The 19106-nt window shown below is 42.1% G+C and overlaps 1 protein-coding gene across 1 annotated transcript in view; it reads left to right on the top strand.

The window, feature by feature from the left end:
* Nucleotides 1-977: 977 nt before the first annotated feature.
* The window catches only part of DLL3 (delta like canonical Notch ligand 3), a 129132-nt gene continuing 111003 nt past the window's right edge, over nucleotides 978-19106 (top strand). The window contains exons 1-3 of the mRNA XM_077285897.1: nucleotides 978-1461; nucleotides 2376-2615; nucleotides 9481-9538. Coding sequence (XP_077142012.1) covers nucleotides 1411-1461; nucleotides 2376-2615; nucleotides 9481-9538 — 349 coding nt within the window. The 5' untranslated portion in view covers nucleotides 978-1410. The remainder of the gene's footprint in view (nucleotides 1462-2375; nucleotides 2616-9480; nucleotides 9539-19106) is intronic.

Raw genomic sequence — 19106 nt, forward strand, 5'->3', positions numbered from 1 at the left:
TCCGATCTGCCAAGTACTTCTGGAAAATAGCAGTTAATGTGCACTATCTGGCAGTGGCCACTACACATAGCATGGTCACAAATGGCTAATAACGGCTGATCGGTGCGGCTGCCAGATGTCGGACCCCCTACTGATTTGATATTAATGATACTTCTTCAAGAAAAGGTTCTAAACATCAACCAGTGTAAGAGTCTGATGGAAGGTTCTGTAAGGAAGCCTTGTCACCATTCTTTCCGTGGAGACGATGGACACCTCGGTAGAAAGCGATGGACCCTGTTGTCTGTCAGTGGGCATCGGTGCTGTTTGTAGTGACACAGATCCAGCACCGTATCATGGTTTTTATTCAGAACAGAGCCTAGTAGAGGCGTTGTGTGGTTCTAAAATGATGCCCGGAGCCACCGGTCCTATTTTTGTCAGGGTTCTCAATTCAGACCAATGTAAAAGACACTGATTTCTCCTACATCCAAGAAGGTAGAATTTTTCCTTAGGAATATCTTCCCCATTATTCACTTTTTGAGCCACATACAATCTCCCAAAAAATGAGGTCCTGATAATGTGAAATGTTGGCACATTTTTGGGGGACAACTTTACATCAGTCAGGTTTCAACTTTTCACTCCAAAATTTCCAGGATTCTCTTTTTGCGCCGATAGATTATGAAGCTCTTATTTTTTATGTTTATAATTCTGCAAATTGTCACATTGGAGGATAATATTACATCACGGTCCCATTTTTAGTCCAAGCTTTGGCTTTCGATCTTCTGACAATACAGATCCCCAGGAGCTGTGGTCCGGGGGTGAAGCCATTGCTCCTGTTGTTTAGGATAAGACTTTAATTTGTTTTCTTCATGGTTTTCGGAAAGCTGATCAAAGAAAAGTGTGATGTGAGGAGGAAAGGATGGAAAGGAGGGAGGAGGAGGAGGAGGGGAGGCTAAATTTGTAGGGGGAGTGAGGGAGGGGGCTATGTAACACCAGGAGGCTCTGTATAAAGCCCCAGGATTGACTTAGAAGAACTTTAGTCACAGCCAAAGCAGACAAGCTCTGAGGACAAAAGACCACACAGGATTCAATAGAGAGCGTGCCCATCAGCGATGCCTGCCTGATCAGGACGCATCACTTCTAAAGGAAAACTCATCCAGATGCCTACAAAGCCTGCCAGGCTGATATACTTTCTATTTCATAAACTTTCCTAGGCTGAGATATACTTTTGCCTGCCAGGCATTTATACCCTCTAGGTCTAACACCAGTTTGGATAACTCTTGACATTTACAGAAATACTCTTTATCGTTTTTCATTACACTTTGCTTCGTGGAGACACCTGCCTTTAGTTCCTAATTCTTCAATTCAATCCCTCTAGTAGGACTACATTGACTTCAGCTTCAGCCCTGAGATTTACACGTGAACGTCGATACCATGACAGAAAACACTCCACTCTTCCTGGTGGTGCTACTGTTCCTGCCAATGGTGAGTACCAACCATCCTGAAATATACATACAACAGGGCAACATTTGTAACTTCAGTCGGTCATACCTGGTTACATCTACTCTATGTGATGATTTCATATTTGAATACTTGTGATAACTTCCCCCCAATCGTCTATCCCCTTGCAACATAGATGGTTTTGGTCCATATGTCCTGTGATCTAGATTAAATAGCTCTGGTGCGGTATATGGTTTGGCACTGTACAAAGGCAGTGATATTACCAAGACATGAGTAACAATTTCGACTAGTTGGTCTTCAGTGTTTCTTATCTTGAAGAACCATCATAAGTTCTTGTCACTGACTACCAGGTGGTACAATGCATGGGCTTCAATTTTGACTGGTTGGTTTTCAGTGTTCCTTATCTTGAAGAACTGTCATCAGCTCTTGTCAATGACAACCTGGTGGTGCAATACATGGGGGACAATTTTGACTGGTTGTTCTTCAATGTTCTTTATGTTGAAGAACCATCATCAGCTCTTGTCTAGGACTACCTAATGGTCCAATACAAGAGTAACAATTTTGACTTGTTGGTCTTCAGTGTTCCTTATCCTAAAGAATAATCATCAGCTCTGGTCAAGGGCAACCTGCAGGTCCAATATTTGAGTAAACATTTTGACTGGTTGGTTTTCAGTGTTCCTTATCCTAAACAATCATCATCAGCTCTTCTCAAGGGCTAAGTGGTGGTCCAATACATGGGAAACAATTTTAACTGGTTGTTCTTTAATGTTCCTTATTCTAAAGAATCATCATCAGCTCTTGTCAAGGGCGACCTGGTGGTCCAATATATGACTAACAATTTTGACTGTTTTTTCTTTAATGTTCCTTATCTTGAAGAAGCATCATCAGCTCTTGTCAATGACTACCTGCTGGTCCAATTACTGTCTCTATATTCCCAGGTGGAGGCAGCTGGAGTGTTTGAATTGAAGGTCCATTCTTTCAGCAGTCCCCGAAGTGTTTGCGTAGCTGGTCGCTCCTGTCACATTTTCTTCCGAGTGTGTCTTAAACATGCCCAGCCAGTGGTGTCTCCAGATCCTCCTTGCACATTTGGAACAGCCCTGGGCGACTTGATGGCTGTGGATCCAGCGGCCATAGCGGCCAGTAGCCCTGTACGAGTCCCCTTTCACTTCAAGTGGCCGGTGAGTAACATTACAGCTGTTGGGGTATTGTGATACTTCATGTAACGTCCCCTGTTTCAAGGCCAGGAGGCAGCGACATTGACCCGGCCAGGTGGCTTCTCTGCTGTTTTGTTCCTTTCTAGTTGACAGCTGGTTGCAGAAGTGGCAGCTGCTGACAAAATAAAGATTGATCTTTGACCCGCATAAAGTCTTTATAGACACTCGTAAGATAAATGCGATGTATTCTGTAGCCCAAGAAGTGATATTTAAGATGAACCGTAGATGTATAGAAGTATCCCTTCTCAACTGGAAATTACATTTCCATCTTCTAGTAATGGATCGTTGAGCCACTGGTGGTGGACTTCGTAGGCTCTTCATATACTACTTCCAATAGATTCCCATCTCTTTGAGCTTTTGGCTTGTCCTCACATCCACAATAACCTTTGTATATTAAAATGACCCTCGACCCCGAGATTGTGTCTATACATTTATCGTGTATACCTCCTACAAAAATTTCCATACTTATACACACATCATCAATAAAACATCTAAGCCCCAATTCATCATTGTCTTTGAGCCTATTTTTCTGGTGTAAATAGTTGTAATAGTTGCTTTACGTTTTATTCATCATTTATTTTGCGTCCTTTTTTAAGGTAACTTTACCTGGTTTTGTCCTTTTTTTTATCTTTTATTAATTCTGTATTATGGGCGTAGTTTTGGTTAACCAGATGTTATAGCCTAATTCAACTTTTGCAACTTTAAAAAATAGGAAAATTTTTATACACAACTGTACGCCAGGACCCTAGTGGTGGTACAAAACCTTTATAATTTTTTTTTTCTAAGACTAACATGTGCTGTTTTACAGGACTGTGCGACTTTTTGGTCACAAAAATAGATAATAATACGTACAAAAAATAGAGCATCCTTAATTTAGCTAAAAATTCATCAAAATGGCTGAGCCACTTTAAAAAAACTTTGCGTAAAAAAATAAATAAATGGCAATACCACAAAACAAAAACAAAAGTCACTGAAAAAGGTACAAATGATGAATTGAACCCTTAATTTTATTAATGATAGACTACAGTTATGCTTTATTAAAAATGTGTGGTAGTGCATGACTCCAGAGATTTCGGAATATAATATTGGAAGTTTCTACCAGAGATTTACCATAAATTTGTGACTACAGGATGCACTTTTTAGCAAGTTAACATCTTGCTAAAAATTGTGTGCAGTCAGGAAGGACAACAGTGTCCGTCCTCTCCGACTGCTTCCTTAAAGGGAATCTGTCACTAGTTTTTTGCCACCTAGTCAGAGAGCAGCATAATTTAGAGAGAGACCCTGATTTCACTGATGTGTTACTTACTGGGCTGCTTCCTGTAGTTTTGATAAAAGCACAGTTTTATCAGCAGGAGATTATCACTACAGGACTAGTAAACCTGCTGCCATGTACTCCTCCATATTCATGAGTTCTGTATAACCCTGCCCCCCACCACTGATTTGCAGCTTTCTACCTAGGCATGTTGTACACAGAAAGCTGCTAATCAGTGGTGGGGGGCTGGGTTATACAGAGCTCAGCATTCAGAGAACTGGCAGATCTGTAGCAGAGATAACAGAGACTTTATCAAAATTGCAGCAAGCAGCCCATTAAGTGATACATCACTGGAATCAGGACATCATGCTTCTCTCAGAAGGGGTAGGAATAAACCTGATGACAAATCCCCTCTAAATCATTGGGAATAGCATGCATAGGCTGATGTGCTCCGAACACTGATAGAACTATGTGGCTCCGTAGTACTATCTTTGTTGGGGAGTCAGAAGCTTTTCTCCTCCATTTGCACTTGCTATTCTCTGTGCACTATATCCTGTTTTGCCAGATTTATGGTGGTCATTTATGGTGGTCAAGGAGGATATCTTCTACTAAAGTGTATAACTGGCACATAAATGAAAGGCATTACCCAGGTAAGACACTAAGCACATAGTTTTTGGTTGACCTTGCCTAATATTATGTGCACTAGATTTTGGTATGAATCCCTACTTCTTTTACCACCCCTCTTCTCCCTTAGACCTCCAATGTACGTGACATTAACCCTCTGCAACTTTACATCACCAGCATAGCTCTAATTAGTACAAAATATATATTTTTTTCTTATTTTCTGTTCTCTAAACCTGGGCGAGTGAGTTTTTTTTTAGTCCAAACAATATAGTCACTGAGGGAGGACTCTATATCTTTTTGAGATGGTCCTAGTCCAAACATATAAATGGTACCTAGTGAATATAGAGGTAGTCATACTTGTCATGTATAGTCATCTTACCTGGTGCTCTCTCATTGCCCTACTAAGTTCCTCCCGCTTCCAAGATGACTGCTGCAGTGGCACAGGGAGTGCAGTGGTAAAGGCCCAACATACACTGAAGTCAAAATTGGGCTGACTATCAATTGTTCATCTGTTGAAAGAGCATTTGTTAAAAAAAAAAATCTCCGACATACCAGCCTTGTTAAATTTTTCAGGTCAACAATGCAGCCAGTCCTTATCACTGGTGAAAAAAATCCAACATGCTCGATTGATGTTTTGAAAGGTAACGATCTCTTATCAGTCGGGCATCAATGATTCTTTACTATCAAAATTAGTAATTTTCGCTCACTTTTATGTGTATGGGGTATTTATGTCTGAACAACACCTTTCCTTTGCTGGGCAAATAGCCTCTACAGAGAAACAGGGCAGAGACTCTGGAGCCACCTATTGGAGGTAGCAACCCTAAAAGTCAACATCAACTCTTTAAAGGGCCTTGCCACATGATCGAAAATAGGAAGCCAGACCAGAAGATCCATTCTCAGCCATGTGTTTCTGAGTTTTTGCCCTTCAGTAGTGCAAAACAAGAGGACAACTGGTTGGTCTCTGAAGAGGCTGTCTGAATGTTAAAATTCTCACAGGGTCGCTGCATGGGCTATAAGTCTATCTACACCAATTTGGCGGTCTGTTCAAGGAGAAGTGTTACCCCTTATGCCCTTGTCATAGGTCTCTCACTCAGCCAAACAGTTCTCATGCTTTGCACCGAAATTTGTGTCTGCAAATGGATGTTTTGGTTTGGCTTAATAGTAATGTCCCAAGGGCCTTGACACATGACCAAAAATAGGACGCCAAACCAGAAGATCCATTTACAGACACGAGCTTCTGGATTTTTGCCCTTAATCAGTGCAAAGCAGGACAACTAGCTGCCTCTGAAAAGACTATCTGCATATTTAAATTCTCAAGGGGTCACTGCATGGGGTATAAGTTTCTCTACATAAACTTGGCACTCTGAACAATGAGACATTTTACCCCTTAAGCTCTCTGTCATAAGTCTCTCACCCAGCCAACCAGTTCTCATCTCTCATGATTTGCACTACTGAGGGGCAAAACACCGGAAACATGTGTCTGCTAATGGATCTTTTGGTTTAGCTTGCTATACAAAGTCATGTGGCAAGGCATTTTAAAGGGTCAATAGTGGCTTTTATGTTTGCTACCCCCAATATGTGGCGCTTGAATTCCTGTTGTCTTTCTCACTGAAGAAGCAATTTCCATATTTACATTTTCAGGGAAACATTGCATGGCCTATAAGTCTCCCTACCTCAACTTTGGGTTTTCCATAAGGAGAAATTTTATAATCTTTTGATTCTCTGTCCTGCAGAATAGGGAAGGCATGGCTTAGGTTTACCAGTAGAGTGCCCTTGCCACTGTGGTAGCTATATTAGAAACCAGAGAAAAGAAATGTTGATGTGAACAGAGGAAACAGGGGAAGCAAACAGAGGGCACCAGGCAAGGTGCAGTGGTAAAAGTCACCATACACATAAGACAAAGGTGGGCTGGCGAACGACACATCTCATACACAGCAGCCATGTTAGATTTTGTCAGTCGATGATACAGCCAGTGCTTATCATAGGGACAAAAAATTCTGATCAGCGTTTTGAACGATAATGATCATTTATTGGTCAGGCATAAGTTGCTTCGCTGAGGTCAAAATAGGCTATTTTGGCTCATTTTTCTATTGTGTGTATGAGGTTCTCAAAAAGTTACCGTCATTGAAATTTTAATAAAGTCAATAATACTCATGGAAATAAGAAACTTTGTAATATATGTTATCAGAGAAATCTGCTTCTTTCTCCTTGTGTATGTATCTTTCACTCTCAATTCATGGGTAAAATCTGTATTCAATGAAGTCATATCTTACCATTGCTTAGATAGGAGATGGCAATTGGTGCCTTTAAAATTCTATGGAAGGGGAGGAGCTAGAGGAACACAGGCATTCTCCTGCAAGTTCTCCTGAAACAATAGTTACAGTTCTCCATAGAACTTTATGAGCACCATCTGTCATCTCCTATCTCTTTAATGGGGAAATCTATATTCATTTAGGACAGATTTTACCTTTGAAGTGAGGATTTTGAGAATGAATATTCGGTCCAGGAGGAGAAAGAAGCAGTTTTGTCTAATACCACATTTTACAGAGTCATTTATCTTCACATTAATTATCAATTTCTGAAAGAAAAAAAATCACAACGACAATTACTTTATAAGGTTAAGGCTATATGTGACCGTTGCATGACCAAAGTTTGTTTAGTGCTGCTGCATTGTACCGCTATACAAGGGAATAAGTTGCATTGTGACATTTACACTACTGAGACTGTGACAAGCAAGTTGGCAAAAATTAGACTCAGTTGGATTATTTGTGACTTGGTTGTTGCGGTAGCGTAGGTGAAGGGTCGCAGTGCGACTCCATGCACTTGTATAGTGTTGCGATGTAGCACAGCTCCAAACATACTTCAGTCATGCAACGTCTGTTGTGGCCATGTAGCCCTAGCCTTAGTCTGAACCGCGCTTTCCCTGTGCTGTGCAGATATGTATAGACACTTCCAGTTCCAGAATGGAGGGTCCCTTAACTGTTTAAAAGCAAATTGAGCACTTAGTTCTCCTCCTGTTATCTTCCTTTAAGGGGTCTTACTATCTCGTAGGGTTACAACATACTCACGGAATATGCCATAAATGTACAACAGATGCGAATCTCACTAATGGAACCCGCATCGGTCTTGCGAGACGGATTATAGAAGGGTCTGAATTCTCATCTACTTACATGGGAATTCCGTCCCCCACCCCCCTGCATTAACAGCAGCTCACAACGGGGTCCTGCACGAGAGAGAGAGATGCAGGTCCGATCGGTGGGATCCGTATCTACCTAACATTTATGCCAAATTTTGAGGCTATGACAGCAGTTTAGTTGTTGGCAATAGCCCTTTAATATATTACCCAGTTTGTGTTTTGGAGACCAGACGTTTCGCCGTCTATGAGGCATCTGTGTGGCATTCTAGTAAAGTTTCATAATTGACTATTTAGACTACTCCGCGATCCCAACACATTTACTTTCAGACCCTAAATACTAACCGTCCTATAGTTCTCATTGCAAGATGCTCTTCAGCTCTGAAAGTTGCCACGTGGCTATCGGCACAAATGGTGGATCCCTAGCTTTGTGAAGGAATATCAGAGATGCTTCAAAGGTTTAGTATTAGATACCCCTATATTACATTTCACATTTAGTAACGTATTTTTTTATATATATATTTTCCTACCGAAGTTACGTCTTTAAATGAATGCTCGTTAGCCTTATGTCCGTCAGCCATATACAAGAATACACTGTGGTGCTTGGAGGTCCAGGTAGTACAAGCATCACGCAACGTATGCCTTAGAGAAGACGATGGTCAGAGCACTGATGGCTCATCTCGCAGTCACAGGGTTGAGTCCACTCTTTACCATTAGTCAGTCCATTAACAATTTGCAACCGGTCTTGGAGTAAATCTCAAATTACGATTTCAGATGCTCGATACCAGCTCAGTGCTGTGGTCTTCACCAGGTTTGCTCTTGACTTTCATTCGGCCATGGTGACATTTTCTTACATATCCAAATTCTATCCCATGTAAAGACCTAGACAGTCCACTGACCATCTTCAAACTATTTTACAAAAAGTTAATAAATGTAGAAAAACTGTAATTCAGGACTAATCCTTTCCTCTGAGGGTTCCAATCTCCGACTTTTCCTCTTGACCTCCATCGCAACACTGTCCCCACTTTACCTTCATTTGGAATCTTTTTAAAGGTCACCTTCAAAATGGGATTTACCAGACCTGTAGAGGACTTAGACCCCATAAAACTCACACATGCACTACAGATTTTACTTTAGTTGGACAGAAAAATGATTTTATTTCATGTCAGTGAAGGCTCCGTGGTGCACCCAGGTATTGACTTAGGAGGCGGAACAGTTCACTGAGCCCTTCGGCCACACCAAGGGTGCACAGAGGTCTCATCATCTGCATATGAAATAAAACCATTTGTCTGTTCAACTAAAGAAGTAAAATCTGTACTGCAGGAATAAGATTTATAGGGGACTGAGTCCACTACAGGACTGTATATGTAGTTGACATTGAGTTTTATGGGATGACAGATTCTCTTTGAAGCGAATCTGTCACCAGGTTTTAACTTCCCCAACCTGATAACAGATTAATGTAGTAACAGAGACCCTGATCCAGCAATGTAACACCTACTGGGCTGCTTGCTGCAGTTTTGATAAAATCACTGTTTTTTCCGCTGGAGATCTAGCAGTTCTCGGAATGCTGAGCCCTATATAAACCCCACCCCCATCACTGATTGGCAGCTTTTTGTGTATACTGAAAGCTGCCAATCAGTGTTGGGGCGGGGATATACAGGGCTTATGAATATGGAGGACTACATGGCAGGAGGTTTATAGTCCTCCACTAGTTTTTGGTTCTGCAGACGACCTCCATATTAAATTTTATAGGTCCCAAACACAACATCCAACTAGTACATGCCTGTGTTGTACTGACTTGGACACTTGTTTCGTTGCAGGGTGTTTTTTCACTTATCATTGAATCCTGGAGCACACACACAGCAGAGAAGTCTACAGGTAAGTGCACTTTGTAGTGTTACCAATATATCACAATGTCTAGTTCTATCGGTATTTGCATACCTCCCTCATTTTATGGGGTTCAACTCCCAACTACCATCTTACAGGGGAAATATTTGTACATTTTTTTATATGATTTTTCACTGCCAATCTCTAGGGTGGCACTATTAATATAAACCCAATATTGTACTTGTCCACTCTATGTCCTAAGGGAACCCACCCATCAGATGTGGACCCTAGACATGCCCCATGCTGAGATGAAGTTGTGTTTCACTCCGCGAGTTCTGGACAGGATGCCAGGAGTAGATGTCTGCCAAATAAGCTCTCAGATGAGAGAATCAGACCATTTACTGCTACATTAAATAGTGGACTGCATGGTCGAATGATGAAAGGAGGACACCTGAAAATTGTTGACCAATTAGACTCAAAAATTGCTGTTTTTAGGTACTATACTATTACAAAGGAGTAAATTGTTGAGATTTACTACTTATATAAAGTAAGTTCTCAATTCCCACTCACTTCTCTGTCCTATAGCTATATACACTGCTTTCAGTCTTGGACCCATTATTTTTTACCTATATTATATAATCGATGAGATCCATACAATGAGGTTAAAAATGATTGTCTGATATTGGGCAGCCCCAAATTACTTGGAAAAGAGTCCATTCACTCACAGTGAAGGGTTGTATACTCTAATAAAATATTAGAAGACTAAATTTCAAAAGAGCCTAAAGTATCTGCCATGGGGTCCATAAAGAGGCCTACCCCTACCTAAAGCTGGCCCCTTCCCACTTTCCAATTGGCAACATAATCTTGCTTCAGACTCTCTAAGATAGAATTGAACTGAGCTATTATCTTTGCCTCATCTTTGTCATGTTTTTTGTATATTCTGTGATGCCAGTTTTGTTGTGTATAGGGATCCAGATGAGAAAGCTCTTGGCTAACATCAGTCTAATGTATTTTGGGCTTTGAGGCCCCCATACACATTAGACTAACATTGTCCAAACCCGATATCATCAGGATCGGCCAACTTTTTAATGTGTATGGAGGCATTCTGACTCCCCCAACAGGTGATGTCAGAAAAAGAAAAGATCTGGCATGTCAGATTTCTGACAGCTGATACTTTTGTTCTTTGTTAAATAAGCCACTGCCACAGTAGTCTGGCAGTGGCTCTATCATGGAAAACACAAAAGCGCTTAGCAAAGATGAGTGTTCCTGTACATGGGGGACTCAGGATTGATAGCCAAACAATCATTTTGCCAATAGATATCTACTGTCTATGGGGCGTATTAAAGAGTCCTTTCAACTCTCAGTTACCACAACAATGAGGTCTATAAACTTATAAACTGAGACCAATTACTGGTACTTCTAATCCTTTCCGTTTAATTCATATCTGATAGTTATATAACAATTTCCCCAACGCCTATCATACAAGTTCCAGCAGTAATTTGGTATATGAGGTGTCTGGCTGTGGCTTTTTCCCAGAGTGAATGGCCATGTAGATTAGATAAAAGTTGGCCAAACTTGATTCTGGAGGGATTGGCTAACCATCTAACATGTACAATGGACTCTTAACTCTTCAAGTGATGTCGGTGGAAAGAAAGAATCGTTCTGCTGAATTTCATAAGTTCATCAGGGAAATAAGCCTCTGCCAGTAGAGTCTGACAGCAGATCTCTCATGGAAAACAGAGGAACTCTTAGCCGAGTCAATCGTTCCTGTGTATTGGGGAAGGGGGAGACAGATGTTGGCTGAATGATCATTCGGACAGGTATATAATGTGTATGGAGGGACTTAAGGGTTTGTTTACAGTACATTGTAGACTGGCACCTTCACTGTCCCCATTGTTAGAACGTTAATTTACATTCTTTTGGCTTATATGCCCAGAGATGTTACATCAGACTTTACATACCAGAGTTGCTTTACTAATAGTTATATTGTACATTTTAAAAAAGTAATTTTCATACACCCTATTATGAAATTCAGAGATGGCTATGGCCCAAATGGTAAGGTACTCCATATCACCATCTTGGTCAAACTGGCCTATGGTCTTTGGATGCTCCAGTCCAGACAATGGCGCTTTGCACCATGCGGCCGCTCTCCACCTGGCATCTTAATTATCTGGCGTCTCCACCTGGTATCTCGTCTCGAGATGCCAACTGGTATCTCGATCCATCCTCAGGATGTAGATACAGTGGAATGCAATGGTGGACCATTCGTTTCCTGTTCCACCATTCAAACTATGCATGGAGTCTCAGTGCAGCAGGTATGATGACATCACTACATCGCGCCTGCTGGGCGGAGTCTCAGTCCACAAGAGGCACAGAGCGGAACAGTGCATCAAAGGAACAAGCCTAGATGAGGTTTTTTGTCAGTCAGTACTTATAGGGGGGGAACTGTTAGGACATCTTACAATGTGGAGAGATGTGGGGGTTTCATAAAGTGTGTGGGGACATCATAATATTTGGGATACTGTGGGTTCATCATAACGTGTGTGAGGATCTGGGGGTATTACCGTATACCGTGTGTGAAAGTCAGTGGGCTCTACATCATACTGTATGTGGGGGTATGATACTGTGTGTGGGAGCATCATGCTATGTGTGGGACTGTGAGCTCCATATTTGTGTATGTGGGAATGTGGGTGCATCATACTGTGTGTGGGGGGCATCATACTGCGTGTGGGGGGCATCATACTGTGTGTGGGGGGCATCATACTGTGTGTGGGAGGCATCATACTGTGTGTGGGGGGCATCATACTGTGTGTGGGGCATCATACTGTGTGTGTGGGGCATCATACTGTGTGTGGGGGCATCATACTGTGTGTGGGGGGCATCATACTGTGTGTGGGGGTATCATACTGTGTGTGGGGGGCATCATACTGTGTGTGGGGGCATCATACTGTGTGTGGGTGTATCATACTGTGTGTGGGGGGCATCATACTGTGTGTGTGGGCATCATACTGTGTGTGGGGACATTATACTGTGTGTGGGGCATCATACTGTGTGTGGGGGGCATCATACTGTGTGTGGGGGCATCATACTGTTTGTGGGGGGGCATCATACTGTGTGTGGTGGGCATCATACTGTATGTGGGGGGGGTATCATACTGCGTGGGAGGCAGTGGCGTCTATCATACAGTGTGGAGGGCTGTGGACCCACACTACACTATTGTATGTGGCTTTGATTAACTACTACTGATAAGAATAAATGCTACTATAAGCGCCATTGTAGCATTTATTAACAATATCAGCAAGTCAACATACTTAATTCTGCTGAACATTTACGAGAAACTGTCAGCAGGATTTCACCCCACAAATTGTTTATATGCACACGTAGCTCTTTCGAAGACAAGTCCAGCAACACCTTTACATGGCCGGACCGTTCCTCCGTTATTGAGAAATCAGCATTTGAATTGACACGGTGGCTCAGTGGATAGTCCTGGGTTCAAAATCCCACCAAGCACAACATCTGCAAGGAGTTTGTATGTTCTCCCCGTGATTGCGTGGGTTTCCTCCGGGTGCTCCAATTTCCTCCCACATTCCAAAGACATACTGATAGGGAGTTTATTGGAATTTAGATTGTGAGCCCCATTGGGGACAGCGATGATAATGTGTGTAAAGCGCTGCGGAATATGTTAGCGCTATATAAAAATAAATATTATTATATGCAAATGAGACTAAAGAGCTATGGTAGATCTGAAGCCCCTGTCACTCCAGCTCTATGAACATAGAGGCTGTCTGTCACAGTCAAGCACGAGCAGGTGGCGCTGGACGAGGAATAGAGCTGGAGTGACAGAGGCGTCAGATCTATCATAGCTCTTGAGTCTCATTAGCATATCAATACAAAAACTGATTTCTCAGTAATGGAGGAACAGACTGGACATGTAAAGGTATTGCTGGACTTGTCTTTGAAAGATATACACACATATAAATAGGGGGCTAAAATCCTACTGTCAGATTTCCTTTTAACCCCTTCACTCCCAGAGCCACGACTCTTATTTTTCTGTCCACATAGACATATGAGGGCATGTTTTTTGCAGGACGAGTTGTTCTTTTGAAAGACACCATTCATTTTACCACATAGTGTACTGTAAAGTGGGAAATAAATTTCAAGTGCAGAGAAATTGTGAAAAAAAAAATCGCAATTCTGACTGTTTTTTTTTAAATTGTTTTTAAGATGTACATTTTGTGCTAAACATAACCCTGCAATACGATTCTCCTCATCAATATGATTACGGAGATACCCAACATGGCCATTTTTTTTTAAATTACTTTAGTGGTGAAAAAAGCTTTGAAAAAAATAATTTCGGGGGTTGTGACACCATTTTCTGAGACTCGTAACATTTTTATTTTTTCGGCCGATGGAGTTGTGTGATGATGGCTCATTTTTTGCAGGGCGAGACCATGTTTTCTTTAATACCATTTTGGGATTGATGTGACTTTTTGACTGCTTGTTACAACCTTTTTTTGGAGTCACCTGAAGAATGATAATACCAGGATATTTTTACTGCACAACAAACACCATAAAACAGTTCCCCCCCTCCCCCCAAAAAATAACAGAATTTAGGGGTTTTTGGGGGTTAATTTTTAGCACATCATAGGTTAAAATGAATGGTGTATCCTGCAAAAAAATAAGCTTTGTTGACAAAAAAATAAAAAGTTTTGGCTCTTGGAAAAGGGGAAGAAAAACGAAAACGCAACAATGGAACATTTCCTAGTCGGAAAGGGGTTAAGGTGGCCACACACCTTAGATATCGATTGGACATTCACTTCACTTGGGATCATGGGGGAAGACCTACCGGTTAGCCCTCCATGGTCAGTATGGTATCTCCTACTCCATGGACCCCAGGTGATACCAAAATCAGGGTTCAGGAGCCCAAGAACCAGACTCTCTCATCTTGAATGGCGCAGAGTTGAGCATACTTGACTCCTGCTCCGCTCATTGTCTATGAGACTGGCAGTGAAAAGCCAAGTACAGCGATCAGCTATTTTCAGCAGTCTCTTAGAGAATGAATGGGGGGAGGAGGACAAGTTTGCTCAACTCTGCTCCATTTAGGCCTCATTCACACGTCAGTATTTGGTCAGTATTTTGCATCAGTGTTTGTATTCCAAAGCCAGGAATGGAACTTACAGAGAAAAACTACAATTGAAAGATTGACACCTGTTCTGTGTTTTGAAAACATTTCTGGTTTTGGCATACAAATACTGATGAAATACTGACGGAGAAATACGGACGTGTGAATGAGCCCTTAAGATGAGAGAGTCTGATTCCTGGCCTCCAGATGTCAGGTTGGCAGGGGAAACAAGTGGTCAGACCCCAGTGATCAGTATTTTATCCCCCATCCTTTTGGATATAGGATAACTTAGTATTTGTGATATATCCCTTTAAGGCCCCCTACACATTGGTGTGTTTTTAAGTACGGTATGTGTGGTGACAGTTTTTACACATATTGGAGACTCTTACACAGGTACATCCATTAAAATCTATATGTTCGTGTTTTCACACACACCGTGGGTCCATCTGACCCCCATATGGACATGTCCATTTTTTCCTGCAGCACAGATGTTAATACGTCCCGCATGGATATCACAAAGTATGACATCCCTGTGCCGCCCGTGTGACACGCACTGGAATAGAGTGCAGACAAGAAATGACAAGATGTTTAGGTGTTAAATGTGCAAAGATAGATAGATGATAGATAATAGATAGATAGATAGATAATGGATAGATGATCGATAATAGATAGATAATAGATAGCTGATAGATAGATAAATAGATAGATAGATAGATAGATAGATAGATAGATAATAGATATATAGGTAGATAGATAATAGATAGTTAATGGATATATAGATGATAGATAGAAAATGGATGGAAAGATAACAGATAATATAGATAGATAATAGATAAATAGATAGATATATAATAGATAGATGATATATACATATTGTTTAGATAGAAAGATATCCATGAGATGTATAATTAGTGTCGTGTGTGTAGTTTACTGTGCTTGTATTTAGCTAATATATAAATAATGGAAAAAAGCGATGTAAGGTCCCCCCCTATTTTTTGATAACCAGCCAAGGTAAAGCAGACAGCTGCTGGCTTCTATTATCAGCCTGTGAAGTTCCATGGTTATTGGGCTTTTCCCAGCCTAAAAATACCAGACTGCAACAGCCCCAGAATTGGCGCATCACGTTAGATGCGCCAATTATGGCACTTTGCTTGGCTCTTCCTGATTGCCGTGGTGCTCTCGCAATCGGGGTAATATTTTTTGGGATTGATGTCAGCTGTGTAATGTCAGCTGGCATCCAGCCCAGGGGTTAGTAATGGAGAGGCATCTATCAGACACCCCCATTACTAACATGGTAAGTTAAAAGAAAGCTCAAAAATATGTAAAAAAAAATACTCCCCAACTCCCTGGTTCACTAATTTATTAATTAAAAAAAAAAAGCCATGCTGGTTTGAAGTAGTCCAAAGATTTCGATGTAGTCCAAAAATGGCAACCTGAAAGACATAAAAAGAGAGAATTAAAGGGAAGGTGCCATCAAAAAAATTTTTTTTACAGCAATTGTAAAAATGTAAAGAATTAATGTTTAAATTTTCTTAAAAAATATTTTCATTTGTTTATAATTTAGTAAAATATGAAAAATAATTTGAAAAGTTTTGGAATTTCCACTTTTAAACACTAGGGGGAGCAGCTGCTGAAATTTCAGAAAAACCTAGTGTACAACTAGCTCACATTACAGCACTGCAGTAATTATGGGCGGAGTCTGCTGACGTGTGTGATGTCTCCTCTCCTCCCCTTCTGGGTGTTTGCTAAGGGATAAGAGCGGATGATATTCAGGAATCCAGTGAGCAGCCATTTTGTTGGTGACTGCAGAGTAAGGCTGCCGTCCCACTAGCAGTATTTGGTCAGTATTTTACCTCAGTATGTGTAAGCCAAAACCAGGAGTGAACAATTAGAGGAAAAGTATAATAGAAACATATGCACCACTTCTGCATTTATCACCCACTCCTGGTTTTGGCTTACAAATACTGATGTAAAATACTGACCAAATACTGAATGTGTGACGGCAGCCTTGTACTGACAAGTATTTCAGGAGAGCAGTGTGCTGGTCTATGGGGGGCACCCTGTTCAGTGCGCAGAGCAGCCAGGGATTGCACATAGAGCGCTGTCTTTTATACACATGGATGGACCGTCTGCTCCACAGAAATCCAGGAAACATTTCTGCGGATTGATGGCCTGTTCTGATCCAGACTCTGCATGCAAAGACCCCATTCCCCTCCTCAGATCCTGTCTTCTCCATCCTGTCCTGGCGATGTGTGAAAGTGAGACAACAGACGCAGTCCGGGGTGACGCTGGGAAGGAAATGTAGCCATATAGTAACGATAAGGCCGGAGACACACTGGTGCGAGATACGGCCGAGTCTCGCTGGTTAAAAGCAAGCTGTGGCGCCGGCACTCCGGAGCGGAGCTGTGCAGCTCCATGTATTGCTATGCAGCTGCACACTCCGCTCCGGAGTGCAGGTGCCACAGCTTGCTTTTAACCAGCGAGACTCGGCCGTATCTCGCACCAGTGTGTCTCCGGCCTAAAAATGAGACCCCTCTCTTCAGCTGCATCACCAGCCCTGACTGCACCTAACTGGAGGTCATGCTGCCCCCTCTATTACCCCAGACCCGTGTGCAGGTGCTCAGCCAGAACCACCATAGAATGGGTCCGCTTTCTGAAGATAATACTGCCATAGTGTTCTCACATAATACCGCCATATAGATCTCACATAATACCGCCATATACATCACACACAATACTATCAAATAGATCACACAATACTGTCATACAGTTCTCACATACCACCATATAGATCACACATAATACCGCCATATAATTCTCACCTAATACTGCCACATAGATCACACATAATCCCACAATATAGTTCTCATATACCACCGTCATTTAGTTTTTACATCATTCCACAACACTGATCAAACATAATATTGCCATATAGATCACATATAATACCGTCACATAGATCACACAATACTTGGCGGCATAATGTGTGATATTATATATATTATAATATCCCGGCATAATGTGTGGTCTTTATGGGAGTAATATGTGATAAATATATATATAGCGGCATTATACGTGATCCATATGGTATTGTGCTGCTCTAGGGAGGTGAGAGACGTATGGTGGAAGGAGCAGGGTGACAGGAGCACAGTATTTCAGGACAGCAGTGTACTGGTCTATGGGTGGGAGCGTGTGCTCACACTCACACGCTCCCAACTGTATACTTATAGCCTTTACTGGCTATTAAAATGGGGGACACCCACCCCCAAAAAAGACGTGGGGCCCCCTATAATTAATAACCATCAAATATTATGCAGACAGCTGCGGGCTTACATTAATAGCCTAGGAAGGGGCCATGGATACTGTCCCCCCCCAGGCTAAAAACATCAGCTCTCAGCCGCCTTTTACATGCGACTTTTCTGGCGCTTTGCCTGGCAATTTCCACTTGCCCTGTAGCGGTAGCAAGTGGGGTTCATATTTGTGGGGTTAATGTCACATTCATATTGTCCGGTGACATCAAGCCCACGGCTTAGTAATGGAGAGGCGTCTATAAGGCACCCATCCATTACTAATCCTATAGTTGTATTGTAAATAAAGACTCGGCCAGAATAAAGTCCTTTATTAATCTTTTTTAAACCATACCGAATGCGTAATCCTCGACTCCCTCATCTCCCACAGCAAAAATAATAAACCACAATGGGGAAAGACACGCAGGGGGGAGAGGAGTGCATAGGAGAGGATTAGATACTGACTGCTGAGCCGTGTATCTAATCCTGTCCTGTGATACCGACTACTGAGCCGTGTATCTAATCCTGTCCTGTGTGATACCGACTGCTGAGCCGTGTATCTAATCCTGTCCTGTGTGATACCGACTGCTGAGCCGTGTATCTAATCCTGTCCTGTGTGATACTGACTGCTGAGCTGTGTATCTAATCCTGTCCTGTGTGATACTGACTGCTGAGCTGTGTATCTAATCCTATCCTGTGTGATACTGACTGCTGAGCCGTGTATCTAATCCTATCCTGTGTGATACTGACTGCTGAGCCGTGTATCTAATCCTATCCTGTGTGATACTGACTGCTGAGCCGTGTATCTAATCCTATCCTGTGTGATGCCGACTGCTGAGCCGTGTATCTAATCCTGTCCTGTGTGATACTGACTGCTGAGGACACAGTACACGGGACAGGATTAGCTACCCAGGACAAGATTAGCTGCACAGGACAGAGGTAGCAGTGGTAGGTGTATATAGAGGCAGGTAGCAGTGGTATATAGAGGCAGATAGTGGTATACAGAGGCAGGCAGCAGTGGTATACAGAGGCAGGCAGCAGTGGTATACAGAGGCAGGCAGCAGTGGTATACAGAGGCAGGCAGGCAGTGGTATACAGAGGCAGGCAGACAGTGGTATACAGAGGCAGGCAGACAGTGGTATACAGAGGCAGGCAGACAGTGGTATACAGAGGCAGGCAGACAGTGGTATACAGAGGCAGGCAGACAGTG

Source organism: Ranitomeya variabilis, chromosome 2 (assembly GCF_051348905.1).
Source record: "Ranitomeya variabilis isolate aRanVar5 chromosome 2, aRanVar5.hap1, whole genome shotgun sequence".
Taxonomy (NCBI): domain Eukaryota; kingdom Metazoa; phylum Chordata; class Amphibia; order Anura; family Dendrobatidae; genus Ranitomeya; species Ranitomeya variabilis.